The following is a 21,248-nucleotide window of genomic DNA, read 5'->3' as shown; positions in this document are numbered from 1 at the left end:
ATTAATTATTAAATTGTGCTAAATTTCAAATAGATCGACCAAATTAATAGTTTATAAGATATTCAATTTGTTCAGATACTCAAGAAACAGATTATTTAAACTACTGTACTTGCCCAAAGAGTCATTCTAGAGATATTTTGTAAATCATAATCCATTCTTCGAGGCTTTATTATTAAGGTATATTTATTAAAAAAACTTCAACATTTCATTAATTTTTTTTTATTTACAAAGAAGTATTTTTTTTATATACTCAGGGGTCACCAATTGGCGGATCACGATCCGCATCCGGACCGTGGGGTAGTTTTGTACGGACCGCCATTAAATTCAGAATAAAGTGTTTGGCAATTTTGAAAATGTTTGGCCATGAGATTGTGTACTATGTTTGGCTCAACTTAAATGTGCGAAGTAGCTTTATCAAGAATGAACTTTATTATAAAATACGCATTTTCGAGGCTTTAAAACTTATGTAAATTATTAGATTTCAGGTTGCCAAGTACCTAAATTGAAGTTTATACATTCTTTTTCAATATTCTTATAGGTAGTCGCAGTTTATTTCAATATAGACCGTTTTTTTAAATGTTAATTATACGCCTCTACTAGACTTTAAAGCCACTGCGAGTCGCACTTTATGGTGCGTCCCTGTCGATACGTATGACGTATATACTTATGCGAAAAATTCCCAACAAATATTTGACATTTATTAAAATTTTATAATTTATTATTAACATAGCTATTTTTATTAATTTATTTATTTGTTCAATTAATTATTGTCAATTAGTCGAGGAAATGAAGCATTTTGGCTCGCAATTTTTTCGTCCAGCATGGATTTACTTGAAATTTTCACAGAAGGTAGGGAATAGTCCAAGAATTATTTTCTATATTATCATGCCACTGTACGCTAAAACCTTGGGGGTGGTTGCCACCCCATCTCAGGGGTGGGAATTTTTTATTACATTTTAACCATGTAAATCGATGTAAAAAGTAATTCTAAGAAAAAAATGTTTTTTACATTTTTTTCGTAAAACTAAAATTTTTCGAATTATTCGCGCTTGAAAGTAACAGTTTTTCGTCGAAAAAATCGACTTTTTTAGATGGTTTTTTGAGAATACTTCGAAAAATACGCTTTTAATAAAAAAAACTGCAGATAACAAAATTTTATCTTTTAGTAACACAAACTAAATTATTTTTCTATAATATCTTTAAAACAAATACAAACCGAGATACGGCATGTTAGAAGTTAGCTTTTCTCGTCAAATACATAATTTGAAATATTCAAAGCCAAATAACGGGAAACTTTGCATTTTTCGAGGAAAACTTTAATTATCTTTTTTCAAGTATACAATTAAACCTTTCAAATAATAATAATAAAAAATTTATAGCTTGAAAATAGAGCGACATATGATCAAAAAAACTGCTTTTCTCTACGAAAAAATCAGTGAAAATAACCCCCTAACTTCCCTCCTAATTAAAAATTTATTTTAAATTATTTAAAAGGCCTAATTTTAGAAAAATTGGAGTTTAAAGAAAAATTTATTTTTTACAATTTCGTATTTTAAACCTTTTACTTCAAAATATCTCCGAAAATACTGCAAATACGAAAAAAATGATAAGCTTCTAAATTGTAGCTTTTTTAATAATAAAAATTATATTTTACATTGATTTTCATTACAGTGAACAGTTAGCGAGATATAGCCGTTTAAAATCTCTATTTACGAGCAAACACCCCCTTATTCGAGCCCTTTAAACCCACCCAAATTAAAAACTAAGGGATCTAACGGAATTTAATTTACACAATCTTATAGCTCTTCAAAAATCCTACAAAATCGTTTTTGAAAAAACTTTTTATCGCCAGAAATAAAGGAGCTATGTTTATAAAACGATTTTTTTTTTATTATGTATTCGAATAGTCCGCTTATAGAACATTTTCAATGCATGTATAAGCATGTACGAACTGGTTCGTATACTGGAAGATGACTTAAAACCATTTGTATTTGTACTTCTACATATTTGTAAATTCGTATTTTTATGTAAATAAATGCTTTTGTAATTCTTTAATTCTACTTTTTCTGTATAGATCTATTAAATTATCTACTTAAAAAAATTGTAATATTCTTAAGGGTGGTTTTTAAGGGTTCAAATATTATGATATTATATGCTAAAGCATAAAACAATCATTATTTTTAGCCAATCAAAACCAAATTTTACCCATATTAAAGTTTACAATATTTTTATATAATTATTGACAATAAGGGGTAGTTTACACCCCTAAAAATAATCGACGCCCTTGAGCATGTTATAGAATATGAAGTACAAGGTGCAATGATCCTAATTCCAAATTTTTATGTAATCGATGCAAGCCGAAATTATTCTTTTAGGATAAGTAATTTTTTATATATAGCTTCAACAAGGGTGGTTTAAGGGTTGAAATATTATGATAGTATATCTTAAAACATAAAACAATCATTATGTAACTAATAAGAACCAAATGTTGACAATATTAAAGTTTAAAATGTTATTTTATAATTTTTTACAACTAGTTTTTTTACGGGTAGTTTTCACCCTTAAAAAAACCAAAAGCGTACAATGGCTCAATATAGAAAATGAACTAGAGGGTGGAATGAGCCTAATCCCAAAATTTTGTACAAATCGATGCTGGACGAAAAAATTGCGAGGTTTTGCCATTTTTTCAGTTTCATTTCCTCGACTAAAAACGACTAAAAACGACGGTCTAAATCAGTGATTCCCAAAGTGGTCCAGGTGGACCCCCAGGGGTCCACTAGGGACTCAACGGGGGTCTACGTTGGCGTGAAATAAAAATGGGGGTTCACAAGTTGTAAGTGGGGGGTCCACGAAAATTTTATAGTGACTTGGTATTTATTTAAACAAATTTCCATTTTTTTCGTAATATATCAATGGAAATCAATGGAAAATATAATGTTTTAATAGTAGGGACCAAAAATGTCATAATAACGCATTACAATAAGTTATTTTGATTAAAAATTTTATTTTTGTGTAGAAAACGTTAAAATAACGTTTTTTTTAGATTTTGCTCCATTCCCAAAAAACATGTCCTTCAATTTGACTGAAAATTTGCCCATAGATAGCCAAAACACAGGACTTGCGGGTAATTTTTTTTTTATAGTTTTACAATATTAAAAAACGCGTGAAATAATATCAGAGTCAAGAATATAGGCGTCTACTTTAAGTACAATTAACTCGGAAAATATCGACCGTACGAAAAAATGGTTAAAAAAATTGTAATAATTATTGTAAACACGATTTATTTGGAACAATTTCAGTTCCTAAAATTTTTGTCGGACAGTTGAAAATGGCGGAGATATTGAACAAAAACCACTGCTATCAAACCAATCAGGTCTTATGCTCGTGCTTTTACCGCATACGTACTACCTGAAATATTGATTTTAGCAAAAAAATTAAAGAGATTAAAATTGTATAAAATTTAATTCTGTTCATTTTTGTATAAGTACATTTTTGTTATAAAACTAATAATAAACGAGATAATTCAATAATAATGCTCTAATTGTCACTATTTCTCCCCATAACTCGGAAAATATCGACGGCACAAAAAAATTTATAATAAAAGAAATTACTTATATTAAATCATATTTTCAACAATTTCAGCCCTTACACTTTTTGTCAAAAAGTTAAAAATGGCGGAGATATTGAGCAAAAACGGTTCTCCTTTAAAATCAAGATGGCGGCTAACGCAACGGCAGAATTCATTCGCGATTTTAAATTAACACTACTATTGACCCCCTCTAAAGCTTAGAAAAATAGAATCTTGCTTGGGTAGCTCGGCATGCAAGATCAAATGCTAACCCGACTGGACTACATAATTTTGACTCTGATATTAGTGCATGTAACTTTTCTTGTACGGTCGATATTTTCCGAGTTAATTGTACTTAAAGTAGACGCCTATATTTTTGACTCTGATATTATTTCACGCGTTTTTTAATATTGTAAAACTATAAAAAAAAATTTACCCACAAGTCCTGTGTTTTGACTATCTCTGGGCAAATTTTTAGCCAAATAGAAGAACATGTATATTGGGAATGGAGATAAATGTAAAAAAACAGTATTCTACAGGTTTTCTACCCTAAAATTTGATCAAAAACATGTTTAAAATATAGAAACTTGTTATAATGCCTAATAATCACATTTTTGAGTCCCTTCTATTAAAACATTATTTTTTCCAATCATATTTACGGTAAAAAATGCAAAGTTTAAATAAATTCCAAATCACTGTAAAAATTTTGCACGGCACCCTTCTGATTTGTTTATAGGGGATAATTTTAAACAAGAATCCGCAAAGAAACAGAATTAGAACAACCAGAGACATGTAGCATTAAATCCGGATCCCGGAAATGTTATAGGTTGTCGAAACGGACCCTCAGGGAACCTAATTGGTGACCCCTGTCTAACCCATCGTAATTGTCGATCACTTGCTGTACTGCGGTGTAGACAGGCTAGCTTTTTTGGTTTTAGGACCTACTCTTCACAACCCAATAGGTCCCCATAACGCTCGAGTGACTGCACATTTAGCATACTTTGCTCCCCTACCATAAATAATATATTTTATATTATGTAATAGGTACGATATATTAGATGATATTATGTTGATTATTTAATTGTTTTCGAATTACGTTCGAACCTTTACAAAAAATCCTGTTTTTTGCTAAACAATAGCCAATATCGAATCTCATTAAAACCTAATTATCTCATAAGGAATATTTTAAGTGATATAATTAAATTGTATTAAATAAATAAATAAATAAATAATAAATAATAGCTTTATTGTCCAACAGGTATCCATTTATAGGACAATTTTACACTAATTATAAACTAAATTTTAAATTTTAAAGAAAAGAAAAAAGAAAAGATAATTACCAAGTGAATTAAGAATTCAAATGAGACTTAGCCATTCTGACAAGTTGACTTATACTACAGTTGAATATATCACAATAGTTTACCAAACAATTATAATTTTCACACATAACAAATATAGTCCTATCGCCAGGTGGGGTACAACGGCCTTCTTAATTCAGATGGACTTACCCAAGTTTTTTTTTATGTATTTTGGCCCGTAGAACACGATTTTTTTGGGTAACAGTTGATCCGGATGTCGATAAGATTGTTATTAACAAAGAAGTTGAGGAATTACATAACAGCGATTTCTCGCAAAACAAATTTTTTTTTTGTATTTTTTGGGTCATTCTAACCAAAAAATGTTCCTACAAGTTTTTTCGTAGGATGCATAGTTTTCTAGATAAACGCGGTTGAACTTTCAAAAAATCGAAAAATTGCAATTTTTGAACCCGAATAACCTTTGAATAAGAAATAAAATAGCAATTTTGCTTACCGCCTTTAAAAGTTTGAGTCAAATTATATCTGTTTTGAATATTTGCATTGCTAAAAATTTATTTTTTGATTGTTAAAAAAAGCTATAAACACATAGTGTTTCCCGTACCTAATACATGTGTTTTAATGCATGCTACGTAGAAATAGCCTCGTTTGCACTTTTACCTCATCTACCTACTCGTTCGATTTTAAATGAGAAATCATTAAAAACATCACTCAAGCAATAGGTGTTTAAAGCTTTTTTTAACAATAAAATAATAAATTTTTAGCAATAAAAATAATTAAAACCGATATAATTTGACTTGAACTTTCAAATGCGGTAAGCAGAATTGCTATTTTATTTTTTAATCAAAAGTTATTCGGGTTCAAAAATTGCAATTTTTCGATTTTTTGAAAGTTCAACCGCGTTTATCTAGAAAACTATGCATTCTACGAAAAAATTTGTAGGAACATTTTTTTGTTAGAATGGCCCAAAAAATACAAAAAAATGTTTTGTTTTGCGAGAAACCGCTGTTATGTGATTCCTCAACTTCTTGGTTTATAACAATCTTATCGACATCCGGATCAACTGTTACCCAAAAAATTCGTATTCTACAGGTCAAAATACATAAAAAAAACTTGGGTAAGTCCATCTGAATACAGGAGGCCGTTGTACCTCCCCTGGCGACAGGACTAATATGGGGGAGTTTAATATCAGGTTTGTTCTGGCTTGTGTAGTTCTGAACGTCGAAACATTTTTAACAGGATGAGAAGGTACATTAAAATTTATTGGTTTGAGAATATCGGGGCAGTCAATTAAATTATGCAGCTATTTAAATAAAAATATTAGTGAAGCACAATTTCGCCTCATTTCTAATGAAACCATATCTAAACTATTACACAGCTCACCATTTATGTAACCTCTCTCTGGATATATGCCGTTAATCTTAAATGATAAATATTTCAAAAATTTACGCTGCACCTTCTCAATCAACTGAACATGTGAATTATAAAATGGAGACCAAATTATAGACGCATATTCTAATTTACAACGTACATAAGAGAAATATAGTAATTTGACAGTTTTTATGTTAGTAATTTTCGGCTATTTCTGACTACAAATCCATATGATTTAAGTGCTTCAGAAACTTTTAAAGATATATATGTTCAGTAAATGAAAGTTTACAGTCGAAAATTATGCCAAGATCTTTAATTTTATTCACATGTTCCAGTTCGCTACCATCAATAGCATAAACATAGTTTATACTATTATGTTTCCTTGAGTAACTTACAACTTTGCATTTATTTGCATTAAGATTTAAATAGTTTTCTTTCCACCATTCATGCACACCACTCAGTTCATTCTGGATAGTGTGACAATCATTGATATCGTTAATTTCTAAGTAAACTTTTAAATCATCTGCATAACACAAACAGGGTACAGAAATTTTCTCACATAAGTCATTAATAAATAACACAAACAAGAGTGGGCCTAGATTTGATCCTTGTGGGACTCCAGATGAAGGTATGTATTTGTGAGAGTTATAACCATTATAAGACACAAATTGAGTTCTACCAGACAAATAGGATATTATGAAAGCGACAGCATCTTTAGAAAAACCAAAAAGGGACAATTTGGAAAGAAGAACTCCATGATCAATTTTGTCAAAGGCCTTTGAAAAATCAGTATATATAACGTCAACTTGGGATCTCCTATCCAACGCTTCAGATATGTACTGTGTTATTCCCAATAAGTTTGTAACTGTGGATCGATTAGCAATGAATCCATGCTGATATTGTGAAATTTGATTACGAGTGAAAGAGTATATACGATTATAAAGTATGATTTCAAAAATTTTGGATAAATTGCATATAATAGATATGGGCCTATAATTTTCTACACAACATTTTTCCCCATTTTTATAAACAGGACATACCTTTGATTCCTTCCAGATACTTGGATACTGTTTGTATAATAAACACAAATTGAAAATTTTTAATAATGGCTTAGTTAAAGCACCCATGCAATCTTTAATAAAAAAAGAGGGTATTTTATCAGGTCCAGAAGTCATCTTATTTTTTAATTTTTGCTGGCTAGAATTATTTCAGTTTCTTGAACAGGATAAAAATTTAGACATTCAGTGTTGACCGCTAAGACATTATTACTGGTTAGTATATTACCTGCTTGATAAACATCATTAAAGTATTCAGCAAAGATATCAACGATATTTTGTGGTTCAAAAGTAGCAATGCCTTGATATTTCATTTCACCAGGAATCCGTGAAGTGTTATTTTTAGCATTTACGTATGACCAAAACTTTCTAGGGTTTGCAGAAAGGGATAATTGTATATTTTCGATGTATTCGTTGTATGCCAATTTAATTTTTAGTTTTGAAAGATGTCTTAAGCTCTGAAATTCAAGCAGATCAGAGTGGTTTTTATGTAATCTAAATTTGTCCTGTGCTTAACCTTTAGTTTGATACAGCGAATAATATCGGCATCAAACCAAGGTGGATATGTGTGGCTGAAGTTTTTGTAGACAGGAACATACTTATTAAATAAAAGAAAAATTCTATTATAAAAACTGTCTACAACTTTATCAACTCGAGAAGATTCATCTAGAAAAGCCCAATCCGTCTCATACAATTCCCTATATAAATCACAAAAATTTGCCTTTTTAAAGTTGTAAGTTACCTGGTCAGAACCAAACCTGAACCTAGACTCCTTTACAAAAATATTCGTAATATTAATTATAAGAGCTGGGTGGTGGGAATCTTCATAGACTAACGGGGACATGTCACGCATTACTTCGCATGCAAAATGTGACATTATCAGATCTAGCGATCTACCTAAGTGATTTACAACTCCATTAAATTGACCAATACCAAAAGAGTGCAAGAAACTTAAAATTATAGAAGTTTTATCATCGGAAGTGTCATTTTCTATAAATTTAGGGACGTTAAAATCACCTAACACTAAGAAATCGTTATGTAAATAATCAAGTTGTTCCAAGCACTCAAAAAAATATTCAAATTCTTGTAAACTCAGTTTGTCTGGTAAATAAATCACGAGTACATAAAATTTCTTAAATTTAATTTGAGATTTAACAATAAGCAAATCAATTAACGGAAATTGTAAATCAAATGCAGAGGTGTCTATAACTTCCGAAATAATAAAATCTTGTAACGCAAGCAATACACCACCACCCCGCTTCTTATTTACCTCCTGAAATTTGCGATCTTTTCGGAAAACAATATAATTACTAGGAAATAATTCAGAGTTAATACATCACTGTGTAGCCAAGTTTCACTTAAAGCGATTAGATCATATTCACAGTCACTTATATTACGATTAAACAGATGAATTTTGCTATTTAAACCGCGAACATTTTGGTAGTAGCAGGTGAGTTCTCGGTGACCTAGATCAGATGTCGTAGAGCTGTTGGAGATATTCAGTTTAACTGTTTCTTTACAATGGTGGGTTTGCCTCTTATAAACTTAATAGTCAGATCCTTTTCTCCGTTATCCGTTCTTTGATTCAGCTCAGTACGAAGTTCGTTTAACTTAGCTCTTTGCGTAGGTGTTTTGTCATCAGAAATAGAAATTGTTGAGTGTGCGGTTGTTGCTAATTTTTTCTTGTTACGTAAAATAAACTTGGCATGTAATGATGATGAAAAAGTCACTTTAATTAGACGTGCTTTGTTAGAAGGTTTGCCAATTCTGTGTAAATGTATTGAGTTGCATTGATTCCCATCATTACCTTGTATTGACGTTAGTATTTCATCTACCTTTTTTTTGTCTTCAAGAGAAGAGTTGGTTTCTGGGACATTATGTAGAATTATATTATGTGAACGATTTATGCGATCAACTGCCTCCTGAATTATGTCTTCATGAGCCTCTGATGTTACCGATGAGTTAACTGAAGCAAATTTCTTTTCCAATTCCTGCATTTTATTTTCAATAAGATTTGTAAGAAATTCTTTTAATGCTTCGAATTTGTCATCAGCGGTGTCACATAATATATTGCATATTACTTTTATATTTTTACTTCTCATACGGGTGATACGACTAGCGTCATCACTTTGCAAACCAATGCATGAAGTATGCAGTAATTTTGTACAACCTGAACATTTTATCGTTTGCGAATTGGCAGTAGATTGTTTACAATTCGGACATAAAGACATTGTATCTTCCTTTAAACTTGTTGACGTGAACGAAAATAAATATAGTAAACTGTTTGGAAGCTCGTTAATGATAAATTGATTATACCAGTTTTTTCCGATAGCTGATAGACAAGTACCTATTGCAATGTGTGAACTTAATAATCGCAAATATTTTAACTTTAGCGATGCATAAAACCAAAATAAGTACTCACACTTGTAGATCTTGGGGTAACAGACACTGTGTAAAAATTTCACCAAACTAGGATTACTATTACCCAATCAAAACGACAATTTTATACGATCAAAACAAATCACGTGCGTTCACAACAACTACCTTCTAATGAAATTGTTGGTATTGTAATAGATACGCAACGAATCTTAACTGTTTACAAAACAGTATATTAAAAAATTGTGACCACAAGGATTTTTCCTCCGTGAAGGAACCTGAACCAAGTCTAACCTTATCAAACAAACCTACAGCATGTTACAGTAAGTAAACAAACCTAATAAAACACGAGTATCGGATATTTATGGGACGAAGAAGACAACCAAAAATGAAGATAACTGGAAGAAACATAATATGGAAATTCTTACAGAAAATGGTAGAACAGATTGAAACCAACAATAAGTTCGAAACATTGCTACGATGAAAATCAAAAATCCAGCGCCGAATAGTGAACATACTGTGCGAGCTAGTAAATTTCAAATTACGGCAAAGAGAGCTCGGTTGATCGACAACCGCTTAGCTGTTCATGTGGATGGTTTTACTATATGGCCGATTCGCGATGTTGATAAGTTTTGTGTACAATTTAAATTTTTAGTAATAGTGATTTCGAAGTTTCTAATTGTTAATTAATTCTAAAATTGGATCAACAGTATAAAGTGAAACGAAAAAATTTGAATGCGCAAGCTCGTGAAATAATAGGTACGCTCTGTGTTAAAATTCGCTCGACGAAAGGCAGCTGCCAATAAACCCAACTTTAACTTTCAAGAGCATGTTGCTATTATGACAGGTAATTTGATAAATATTATAATACAAAGAATAGTAAATAATCTGAGATTTGTAGGTTGTATTTTCAAGAGTCCTCAAAATATTGCAATGGAACGCCGCGAAATGGAACAAAAAGTACATATATCCGGTTTTGTCACTCCTAATATAGTCCAGAAAGCCACTGCGCATCCGCTAGGAAAAATATTCTAATTCGGATTTTTTGCACAGTCTTACTCAAAAAGGACTCCTTTTAACAAATTTGCATGTTGCCAGGACCAAAAGGTGGTCAAAAAATTTTTAAACGTTTTTTTTTTGTTTTTTTTCTAAAATTATTTTTTTTGTATGGAAAAAGGTTTTCTTAGGTTTTTTGGATCATTCCAAACAGAAAAGGTCTTTAGTGACTTTTCTCTAAAAATGATAGTTTTTGACGTATAAGCGATTAAAAATTGAAAAATTGCGAAATCGGTCATTTTTAACCCTCAAAAACTATGTGAAAAACTGAAAATTCGAATGTTGCCAAGGTAGGTAGATATTCTTTAAACATCGATTGATGAAATCCCGAAGAGTTTTTTGCAATACAATATTCAAAACTTCTTTGTTTTTTAATTGCTAATCAAGCGTACGCGGCACTATTTTCCACCGACAGTATGGTGCAAATGAAAGGAAAAAATTCGTTATTTCATAAACTGGGGACTTTAAGGAAAAATCACGAAACAGGTCGATTTTTATTTTTAAGTTATGATATTGTGGCATATATCGTATACTAGTGACGTCATCCATCTGGACGTGATGACGTAATCGATGATTTTTTTAAATGAGAATAGGGGTCGTGTGCTAGCTCATTTGAAAGGTTCTTCAATTCACTATTCAGTAATATAAACATTTACATAATTATTTATACAGGGTGTCCAAAAAATTTTTATTAAATTAAATTATTTGACAAAAACATAAGTAGAAGGACACACTGTATAAACAATTATATAAATGTTTACATTACTGAATAGAGAATTGAAGAGCCTTTCAAATGAGCTACCACACGACCCCTATTCTCATTTAAAAAAATCATCGATTACGTCATCACGCCCAGACGGATGACGTCACTAGTATACCATATATGCCACAATATCATACCTTAAAAATAAAAATCGACCTGTTTCGGGATTTTTCCTTATTCTCGCCGGTTTACGAAATAACGAATTTATTCCTTTCATTTGCACCATACTGTCAGTGGAAAATAGTGTCGCGCACGCTTGATTAGCAATTAAAAAACAAAGGAGTTTTGAATATTGTATTGCAAAAAACTCTTCGGGATTTCATCAATCGATGTTTAAAGAATATCTACCTACCTTGGCAACATTCAAATTTTCAGTTTTTCACATAGTTTTTGAGGGTTAAAAATGGCCGATTTCGCAATTTTTCAATTTTTAATCGCTTATATGTCAAAAACTATCATTTTTAGAGAAAAGTCACTAAAGACCTTTTCTGTTTGGAATGATCCAAGAAACCTAAAAAACTTTTTTCCATGCGAAAAAAATAATTTTAGGAAAAAAACAAAAAAAAAACGTTTAAAAATTTTTTGACCACCTTTTGGTCATGGCAACATGCAAATTTGTTAAAAGGAGTCCTTTTTGAGTAAGATTGTGCAAAAAATCCCAATTAGAATATTTTTCCTAGCGGATGCGAAGTGGCTTTCTGGACTAATAAGAAATTGGGAAGATTTAAGATATATTATTAAGATTAAGATTAAGATATTAAGAAAGATTAGGATTAAGATATAAAAAGATTAGGAAAATTACAAAAAGTTGAACAAGGTCTGTTACGTCGGCAAATTATTAATATTCGTATAACTGAAAAACAAGTGCCCATTTTAAATAAAATACATAAGAGATTTGATGAGGAATTTGATTATAATAGTCGAGGAAATGAAACGATTTGTACAAAAATTTGGGATTAGGCTCATTTAACCCTCTAGTTAATTTTTTATATTGAGCCGTTGTACGCTTTTTATTTTTTAAGGGTGAAAACTACCCCTAATTGTAAAAAATTATAAAATAACATTTTAAACTTTAATATTGTCAACATTTGGTTCTTATTGGTTACATAATGATTGTTTTATGTTTTAACCCTTAAACGCCCAAGGGTGGGTAAAAAATGTCCACCTAATGCGTATTCCCTTGTAACATATTTATTACGTGTTTAAAAATTTTTAAAAAATTATTTATTGTTAAAAAGACAGCCCTTTATCGAATCTTAATTTGGTTCTACCGATATTTTGGAAAATAAAAGTAAAAATCTTGAGTTAAATATAGGTGGGCATAAAAAGTACACCCTTGGTAAAACTTGTTACTAAAGGTTTCTATATACTTTCTCGTTGGTAGGAAGATAATCCATATAATTATCGACGTATAATTACATAATCTACATAATTATCCGCCAATGAGGAGGTTGAAAGGAATAATGTGGAGAAAATCGACAAATCTGAATTACTGGCTTTTACTGGTATGTTAATTTTGATGTACATTGTAATTTTGTTGTAAGGTTTGTAAATTGTTTATATTAATATTTTAGAAGATGCTGTATTTATTAAGCATAAGATTCTTAAGTTTAATCCATTTCCAACAACTCTCAATAAATATATTCGCTATTTTCGAGGTGGACATTTTTTACCCACCCTTGGGCGTACATGGAACCTAAAGAAGGTTGGGCGTTTAAGGGTTAAGATATAATATCATAATATTTCAACCCTTACAACAACCCTTGTTGGAGCTAATATATAAAAAACTGACTTATCCTAAAAAAATCATTTCGGCTGGCATCGATTTACATACAAATTTGGGATTAGGATCATCTCACCCTGTACTTCATATTCTATATCATGCTCAAGGCGCTGATTATTTTTAGGGGTGTAAACTACCCTTTATTGTCAAAAATTATATAAAAACATTGTAAACCTTAATATGGGTAAAATTTGGTTTTAATTGGTTAAATAATGATTGTTTTATGCTAAAGGATATAATATCATAATATTTCAACTCTTAAAAACCAACCTTAATAACATTGCAATTTTTATAAATAGATAATTTAATAGATCTATACAGAAAAAAAAAAGTAGAATTAAAGAATTGCAAAGACATTTATTTACACAAAAATATAAATACAAATAGTTTTTTAGTCATCTTCCAGTATACGAACCGGTTCTGTACATTGAAAATAAGCGGACTATTCAAATTTTTCGAAAACAAAAATTCGTTTTATACACATACCTCCTTCATTTTTGGTGATAAAAAGTTTTTTCAAAAATGATTTTGTATGATTTTTGAAGAGCTATAAGACTATCTAAATTAAATTCCATAAGATCCCTTAGTTTTAAAATTGGGGTGGGTTTAAAAGGCTCGAATAAGGGAGCGTTTGCTGGTAAATAGAGGTTTTAAACAGCTATATCCTGCTAACTGTTCACTGTAATGAAAATCTATGTGCAGGAAACTTTTAGTTATTAAAAAAGCTACAATTTAATAATCTACCATCCATTTTTTCGTATCTCTAGTATTTTCGGAGATATTTTGAAGAAAAGGGTGAAAAATGCCAAATTGCAAACAATCTATTTTTCTTTAAACTCCAATGCTTCTAAAATTAGGCCTTTTAAATAGGTCAAACTTCTTGGGTGTATTTATAATGCAAATATAAATGGAATTACAGAAAGGTGAAGACCAATCTTTAATTAGGACGGTAGTTAGGGGATTGTTTTCACTGATTTTTTCGAAGAGAAAAGCAGGTACCGATCTTTTTTGATCATAAGTCGCTCAATTTTTATGCTAGAAACTTTTATTATTTTTTTTTGTAGGTCTAGTTATTGTATGCTTGAAAAAATATTATCTAAGTTTTCCTCGTAAAATGAAAAGTTTTCCCGTTATTTGGTTTTGAATATTTCAAATTATGCATTTGACGAAAAAAGCTAATCTTTAACATGCCGTATCTCGGTTCGTATTGGTCGTAAAAATATTATAGAAAAAAAATTGGTTTGTGTTACTAAAAGTTACAATTTTGATATTTACAGTTTTTTTTATTAAATGCATATTTTTTGAGCTATTCTCAAAAAACCCTCAAAAAAGGTGGATTTTCTCGTCGAAAAACTGTTACTTTCAACCGCGAATAAAAATATTAGTTTTACGAAGACAATGTAAAAAACATTTTTTTCTTAGAATTCCTTTTTACATCGATTTACATGGTTAAAATGTAATAAAAAATTCTCACCCTCGAGATGGGGTGGCAATTGGCAACCACCCCCAAGGATTTAGCGTACAGCGGCATGATATAGAAAATGATCCTTGAACTATTCCCTACCTTCTATGAAAATTTCAAGTAAATACATGCTGGACGAAAAAATTGCGAGCGAAAATGCTTCATTTGCTGGCCTATAAAGGAGGCAAAGAAAGCATGTGTTTGGAAATTAGAAATCTCGGGTCTCGTTGGAAAAAAACAGAAAATAATCGAAAATTTATTATGAAAGAACATGATATAAGACACCTACGATTACATTGTTCAACATAGATTAAACAATTTAGAAACGAAACAAGATTTATTATGTTTACGTAAAAAACGTATTTTGTAATGATACGAGTAAAATCATTTTTGACGTCATATCGATTTTAAGATGCCGGGAATCATTGCATGACATTTTAGTTAAATCTGAGTGAATCATAACCTGATGAGTTGATGAGTTGAGAAATCTGATGAGTTATTGTCAGAATCCTAACCTAATATGAAAAGGTTATTGCATTATAACCTTTTTATTTGCAATTTGGTATAAAAACAAATCAATAGGCTTTATTGTATTTATAAAAAGTTCTGTTCTTTGATTTGTATAGCCAGGGCCGGCCATAACGGGCCTGCAGGGGATGCACTGCAGGCGGGCGCCCTTGTTTGGGGAGCGCAAAAATGAACTTTTTTCTGCTGGTGGTATACAAAATACTAATTTTAAAAAACCGAAGGGCGCCTATTATAGTTTTGCAGGCGGGCACCTATTATACCCTAGCGCCGGGACTGTATATAGCCGCATAGATAGTATAAATTATAAAAGCAAAATAATAGGTCAATCATTTCTTTCGATTGTGGCGCCATATATCAACAACTAGATTAAATGTTATAAATGTGTATAATCACGGACGTACCTTCTTTTCTGTCACTTCCAACTTAGTGCGTTAGAAAGAAATCGACAAACTGTGCCGCACTGAAAGAAGGCTCTGAGAAACACCATACCCTGCACATTAAAGGGTATCCAGTGGTGTCATGGTGTGGGAACGCGTGGGAACGCCGTTCCCGCACTGGTTAAGAAAAGAAAAAAAAATAATAGAGAATTTAGGTTTTGTAAACAAAAAGTAGCAGTGCGTTCCGGCACTGCGTTCCCGCACTGCTAATTTTGCCATGACACCACTGAGGGTATCAACAGAGTATTCTCAATTCTGCTATTTCCAGCATTCTCTGTGTTTTGGCTGCGTCGTGTCCTTGTTTCAAATGCGTAGGTGATTATATTGCTCTTATACTGACCTTATAGATGTTTGATTTCATCTCACAGTTAATGTGTCTGTGACGCCATTTAAGTGTTCCATCTTCTTAAAAGGTTTAAATTATTAGTAATTTAAAAAAATTAAAATGTTTTAATATTTTTAAAATATTAATAAAATAATTTTTTTTGTCTAATAAATTATGCTCATTATACAATACAACAGCGGTTCTTTTTGAGTGATGTACCACCAACAGTTATTTTTATTATTTTTGGTACCACCTATATTTTTAAATTGTATTATCAATACTTACTAAGTACTACTATTTTAATTTTTTCTGTGTTTTGTGTACCACCGCCAATAATGATATGTACCACTAGTGGTACATGTACCACAAATTGAGAACCTCTGCAATACAACATACCAGATACAATACGTTGGACAGACAAACATATAATACGATGTTACCAATATAATAATTCAGAGGGTTTACGGTTTTTTACAATGAAAATTACGATATTGGATGGAGCTGTGTATTTTGTGTTTCTTATACAAAGGTTGAACGTTAACTAACTAAAAGCAAAAACCAATATAATACTGTCTTTGTATTCTATTCACATCTGCAAACCTTAAAATATAAACACAAACACTTGGACCTCTCACACATTAGGTTACTGGTCCATGTACAGCGCTTTGAGAGACCATATGTGTTGGTGGTTGACAATACCCAAATTCCAACATCCCTTATATAGTCGCCGCACAAGAGGTTGGTTTGTTACAATATCTATTATATTCATATATATTCATTTGATTTTAATAGAACAAAATCCAACATTCCTAATGAACATAAAATACAGTGATGAACGCGCTAATAACCGGCAAAATAACGCAAAAGATGGAAAACAAACAAGTTGTGAGATAAAAAGAATGAAACTAGTGGAGAGGGGAAATTTAGCGATATAAACCATTAAATTTACATTATATTGATTGTTTCCTACCTTTAGACATATCGGACGAGTTTGGCAATTAACACTGTGACAGTGACAGTATTAGTTGACATACTTCTCTGATACGTCTAAAGTGGGAAACAGTCAATATACTGTTAAGTTATAGGTACGTTTATATCGCTAAATTTTTCACCTCCAATATTTTGATTTCTTTTTACCTCACAACTTGATATGTTTTCCATATTTTGCGTTATTTTGCCGGTTATTCGCGCGCTCATCCCTGTATAGGAAATAAAATTAAATTATTTATAATAGTTAGAATTAAATTTTTAAATAACAACTGTTTGAGGCCTACTGATCTTCGCTTAATCTCAAACCGGCCATCTACATAGTTTTGACTAGGTATATTACATTTTTTTTAAATTAGCTGAATATTGCTTACTTACTATACGTAGTAGGTGTTATTTGCGCCACTTGACAGTTTATCCCAAACTAAAGATCACCCAACAGAGGCTTGGGGAGAATGAATTTCCAATATATTCAGTTTTTATGGGCAATTTTTGCAAGGCGTTTGCAAGTAATTTTAGCTATTTTTTGCTCCTGAGAAATTTGCAGCATTTTGGTTAAAAATTTACGATGGATTTCCTCTGGAAACTAGAAATCTCTTATAATATTAATCACTATACTGAATAATTATATTACTATAACTAGCAATTATCTTTTATATCACTTTATTTTTCAGTTTATAAATCAGAATGCTCGACAAAACTTTTACAAACGAAACTGCCAAACAAAAAGATAAGACTGTATATTCTACAATCATTAGACATAAAATTAATAAACTTAGAGATGTTATAACAATTGAACCGTTAGCTGGATTTTACCAATTAGGAATTGTCTTGTCCAAGCCAGCTTTTAGCAACTTAGAATTCGAAAAAGCATGCAGAGTCAATTTAGGCTACAATGATACAGTATGTAATGCAGTATTAGCTGGAAATCACAGAAATTTTTCAGCAGAAAACAAAAATATACAGGTAATATAATAATAGGCATAACCATATAACTCTTTGTTGATGCAACCATTTTAACCTTGAAAAAAATAGTTTTGCAGTGAAAAATATCGTTTAAATAATTTGTTAATAAGCAGTGGCGGATCCAAGGCGGCTGTCACGGGGGTCATGATTCCCCCCCCCAGACGAAAATAGAAAATATTGATATCCAGATTTAGCCATACAGCTCACACTCCCTCTAAGGGGAAAATTGACTCATCCCAGATACCTACGGTATCAAAAGGATTGGAGCTCTTTTTCTGCATGGTCTTGTAAAGATGTTCATTTAGACCCAGCTTTTTTATGCTTTCGAGGAGGTTCTTCGGAATGATTCCAGTAGTAGACATAATAATAGGTATCTTCTGGGTACTTTGCATTCTCCATTGTCTTCGTATTTGAATTTCCAGATCTCTGTACTTGGCGATCTTTTCAGTAAATTTACTACGTAGATTATTGTTGTTAGGTATCACCACACCAATTAGTGTTGTTTGTCTTGTTAATTTATCAACTAGTACGAGATCTGGTCTATTATGTGCCACTGTTTGGTCTGTGAGCACAGTGCGGTCCCAGTATAGCTTGTAGTTGCCATCTTCAAGCATACTCTCAGGGACGTATTGGTAATATGGGAGATGGTCCGTTTGGAGAAGTCCCAGCTTGATAGCTATCTCTTGGTGAAGGATTTTTCCCACTGCGTCATGCCGTTCCTTGTATTCAGTTGCAGCAAATGCCTGGCAGCCCCCTGTAAGATGTTGGATGGTTTCTTGGATTTGACATCCATATCGGCATTTGTGGTTCTGGACCTGAGGGTCTTTGATGATATATTTCAGGTAATTTTTGGTTTGTTTAACCTGATCCTGAATGGCCAGTAATGAACCTTCCGTTTCAGGGAACATCTTTCCTGATGTCAACCAATAGTTCGACGCTGTATTGTCGACATAGTCTTGGCTGACCTCATTGGGATGTCGCCCACGCAGAGGTTTACCCATCTTGGTGCGCATTTTTTCGTCTTTAGTGAGGTGGTTTATGCGCATTTCTGGTTCTCTCAGTTTGATCGGTGTTGTGTCATCTACTGCGCAAATAGCGCGATGTAGAGTAGATGTCTCAGCTTGCATCTGAAAACAAGTTCTTAAATTAGCAAATTGTTTATCTCATTGCTCACCTATATCCATAAGTCCTCTTCCTCCCAGATTCCGTGGTAATGTTGTTCTTTCTACTGCACTTTTAGGATGGTGTTTTTGTGCCTTTGTGAGGTGTGTTCTTACTTTTCGCTGAAGATTCTCTGTCCGTTTTTGTCCACTTAACAATGCCAAACGAATAGCTAAGCGCGGAACATGCGTAGGTGTTTAGTGCCTTAAACAAATTTCTACTGTTAAGATGTGAAAGAAGCAGCTGTTTAACCCTTCGTATAAACTCAGTAGTTATCTCAGTTTTCATTTGCTTGTGGTCAATTTTCCGCACTTGCTTTATTCCAAGATATTTATACATATCGTTTTCACCTATGGCCTCGATGTTCTGGCCATTTTGTATATCGAATCCTCCGGGATGTACTTTTCCTCTGACTATATTTAAAACGCGGCACTTATCTAGTCCAAAGTCCATACTAATATCACTTGAAAAGGATTCTACAGTTCTTAGCATCTCATCTAGTTGGTTTCGAGTGGAAGCCATTAATTTCAAATCATCCATATACAACAGATGATTAAGCTTCGCCACCACATTGTTGTTATTTTTAATGCTAAAATTTGCGTCAGTGGAGTTCAATAGCTGAGATAGTGGGTTCATAGCTAGACAGAACCACAGTGGACTTAACGAATCTCCTTGGAACAGGCCCCGGCTGATTGCGATATTTTCAGTTTCGATGTTATTTTCACCAGGTATTTGAAGGTGAATTCTAGTCTTCCACTCTGTCATTATATGCTGTAAAAAGGTCACTATATTATCATCGACTTTATATATTCTCAATATATCTATAAGCCATTCATGCGGCACTGAATCAAAGGCCTTCTTGTAATCAATGAATGCAGTAAATAGGTTCCTCTTTTTGGAATATGCTTGATTAGAAATGACTGAGTCGATAATAAGTTGTTCTTTGCAACATACGGGCGGTATTTGGATGAATCTGGGCTGGTATTTTGATCCTTCGGTATTAAATAGGTGGTTCCCTGAGTTAGAAATGATGGTGTTTCCTGCGGATTAGAAATAACATTATTAATTAGTGTTGATAAGCAATCATGAACACTCCAAAACTTCTTAAGCCAGAAGTTTTGAACTCCGTCTGGTCCAGGAGATTTCCAGTTATAAAACTCTTTGATGATGTTTGAGACTTCTTCAGTGGTGAAGGGTTCGTAGATAGTAGTAGTGTAGTGTTGGCAGTTCTGTGTCGTATCTTCTATTCATCCAGCATTGTTGTTAAGAGCAGCTGGTGTGTAAAGTTGATTTCTCCAAAACTCATGAATTTCTTCTTGGCTTGGGTAAGACTTCTCAAGATTATCTGCAGTGGAATTGAGTTTTCGATAGAACGATATTGATATTATTAAATATCAATTTAATAATCCTAAAAAATATAAACCGAGAGCCGTTAAACAAAAAAAAATAAGGCCCATCCAAGAAATAATTGAAAACCCACTTATCCTGGGGGTGGTAAGACTAAGTGACCTTGCATCAGAGAAAAGTAATTAAATCACCCTCAAGATTCATGACCTCCCCCCCTAAAAAAAATTTCTGAATCCGCCACTGTTAATAAGAAACTGTTACGGATGTTGTACCTTAAAATATAAAATTTGTTTTTGCAGTGTTATTTAATGTCTAATGAAGTTATAATTTACTATATACCCTTAGAATACCACGTCGTATATAAAATTAGGGAAAATATTAGTTAGAAATTAGATAAAAACAAATATGTAGTTGTTTATCTTCTTCTTACGGTGCTTTATCCTTAAGGTCGTTGGCCATTACATTTGTCCATTGAATCTTATTTACCGCCGCCCTGAATAGTTCTATGGAGGTCATATTCGTCCATTGCCGTAGGTTTTTAAGCCAAGAGTAGCGTCTTCTTCCTGGTCTTCGTTTGCTATTGATTTTATCTTCGATTATTAGTTGGAGCAGTTGATACTTTTGATTTCTTATGATGTGACCAAAATATTGTGTTTTTCGTTCTTTTATTATAAGCATACGCTCTCTTTCCTTGTTCATCCTCCGCAAGACTTCTGCATTTGTCCTATGGCTCATGTATGATATTCT

The 21,248-nt window shown here is 32.1% G+C and overlaps 1 protein-coding gene across 8 annotated transcripts in view; it reads left to right on the top strand.

Annotated features, from left to right (window-relative positions):
* Window positions 1–21,248, top strand: part of LOC126881986 (uncharacterized) — a 159,499-nt gene that overhangs the window by 86,066 nt on the left and 52,185 nt on the right. For 7 of the 8 annotated variants that reach the window (XM_050646748.1, XM_050646746.1, XM_050646739.1 and 4 more), the window contains exon 2: window positions 17,702–17,993. In XM_050646748.1, coding sequence (XP_050502705.1) covers window positions 17,715–17,993 — 279 coding nt within the window. In that variant the 5' untranslated portion in view covers window positions 17,702–17,714. Of the gene's footprint in view, window positions 1–9,740; window positions 10,534–17,701; window positions 17,994–21,248 lie in introns of those variants that run through there. The other variant, XM_050646743.1, reaches the window with a different exon arrangement.

This window comes from Diabrotica virgifera, chromosome 3 (genome assembly GCF_917563875.1).
Source record: "Diabrotica virgifera virgifera chromosome 3, PGI_DIABVI_V3a".
NCBI classification, from domain to species: Eukaryota; Metazoa; Arthropoda; class Insecta; order Coleoptera; family Chrysomelidae; genus Diabrotica; species Diabrotica virgifera.
This window is presented reverse-complemented; position numbering and strand designations above follow the sequence as displayed.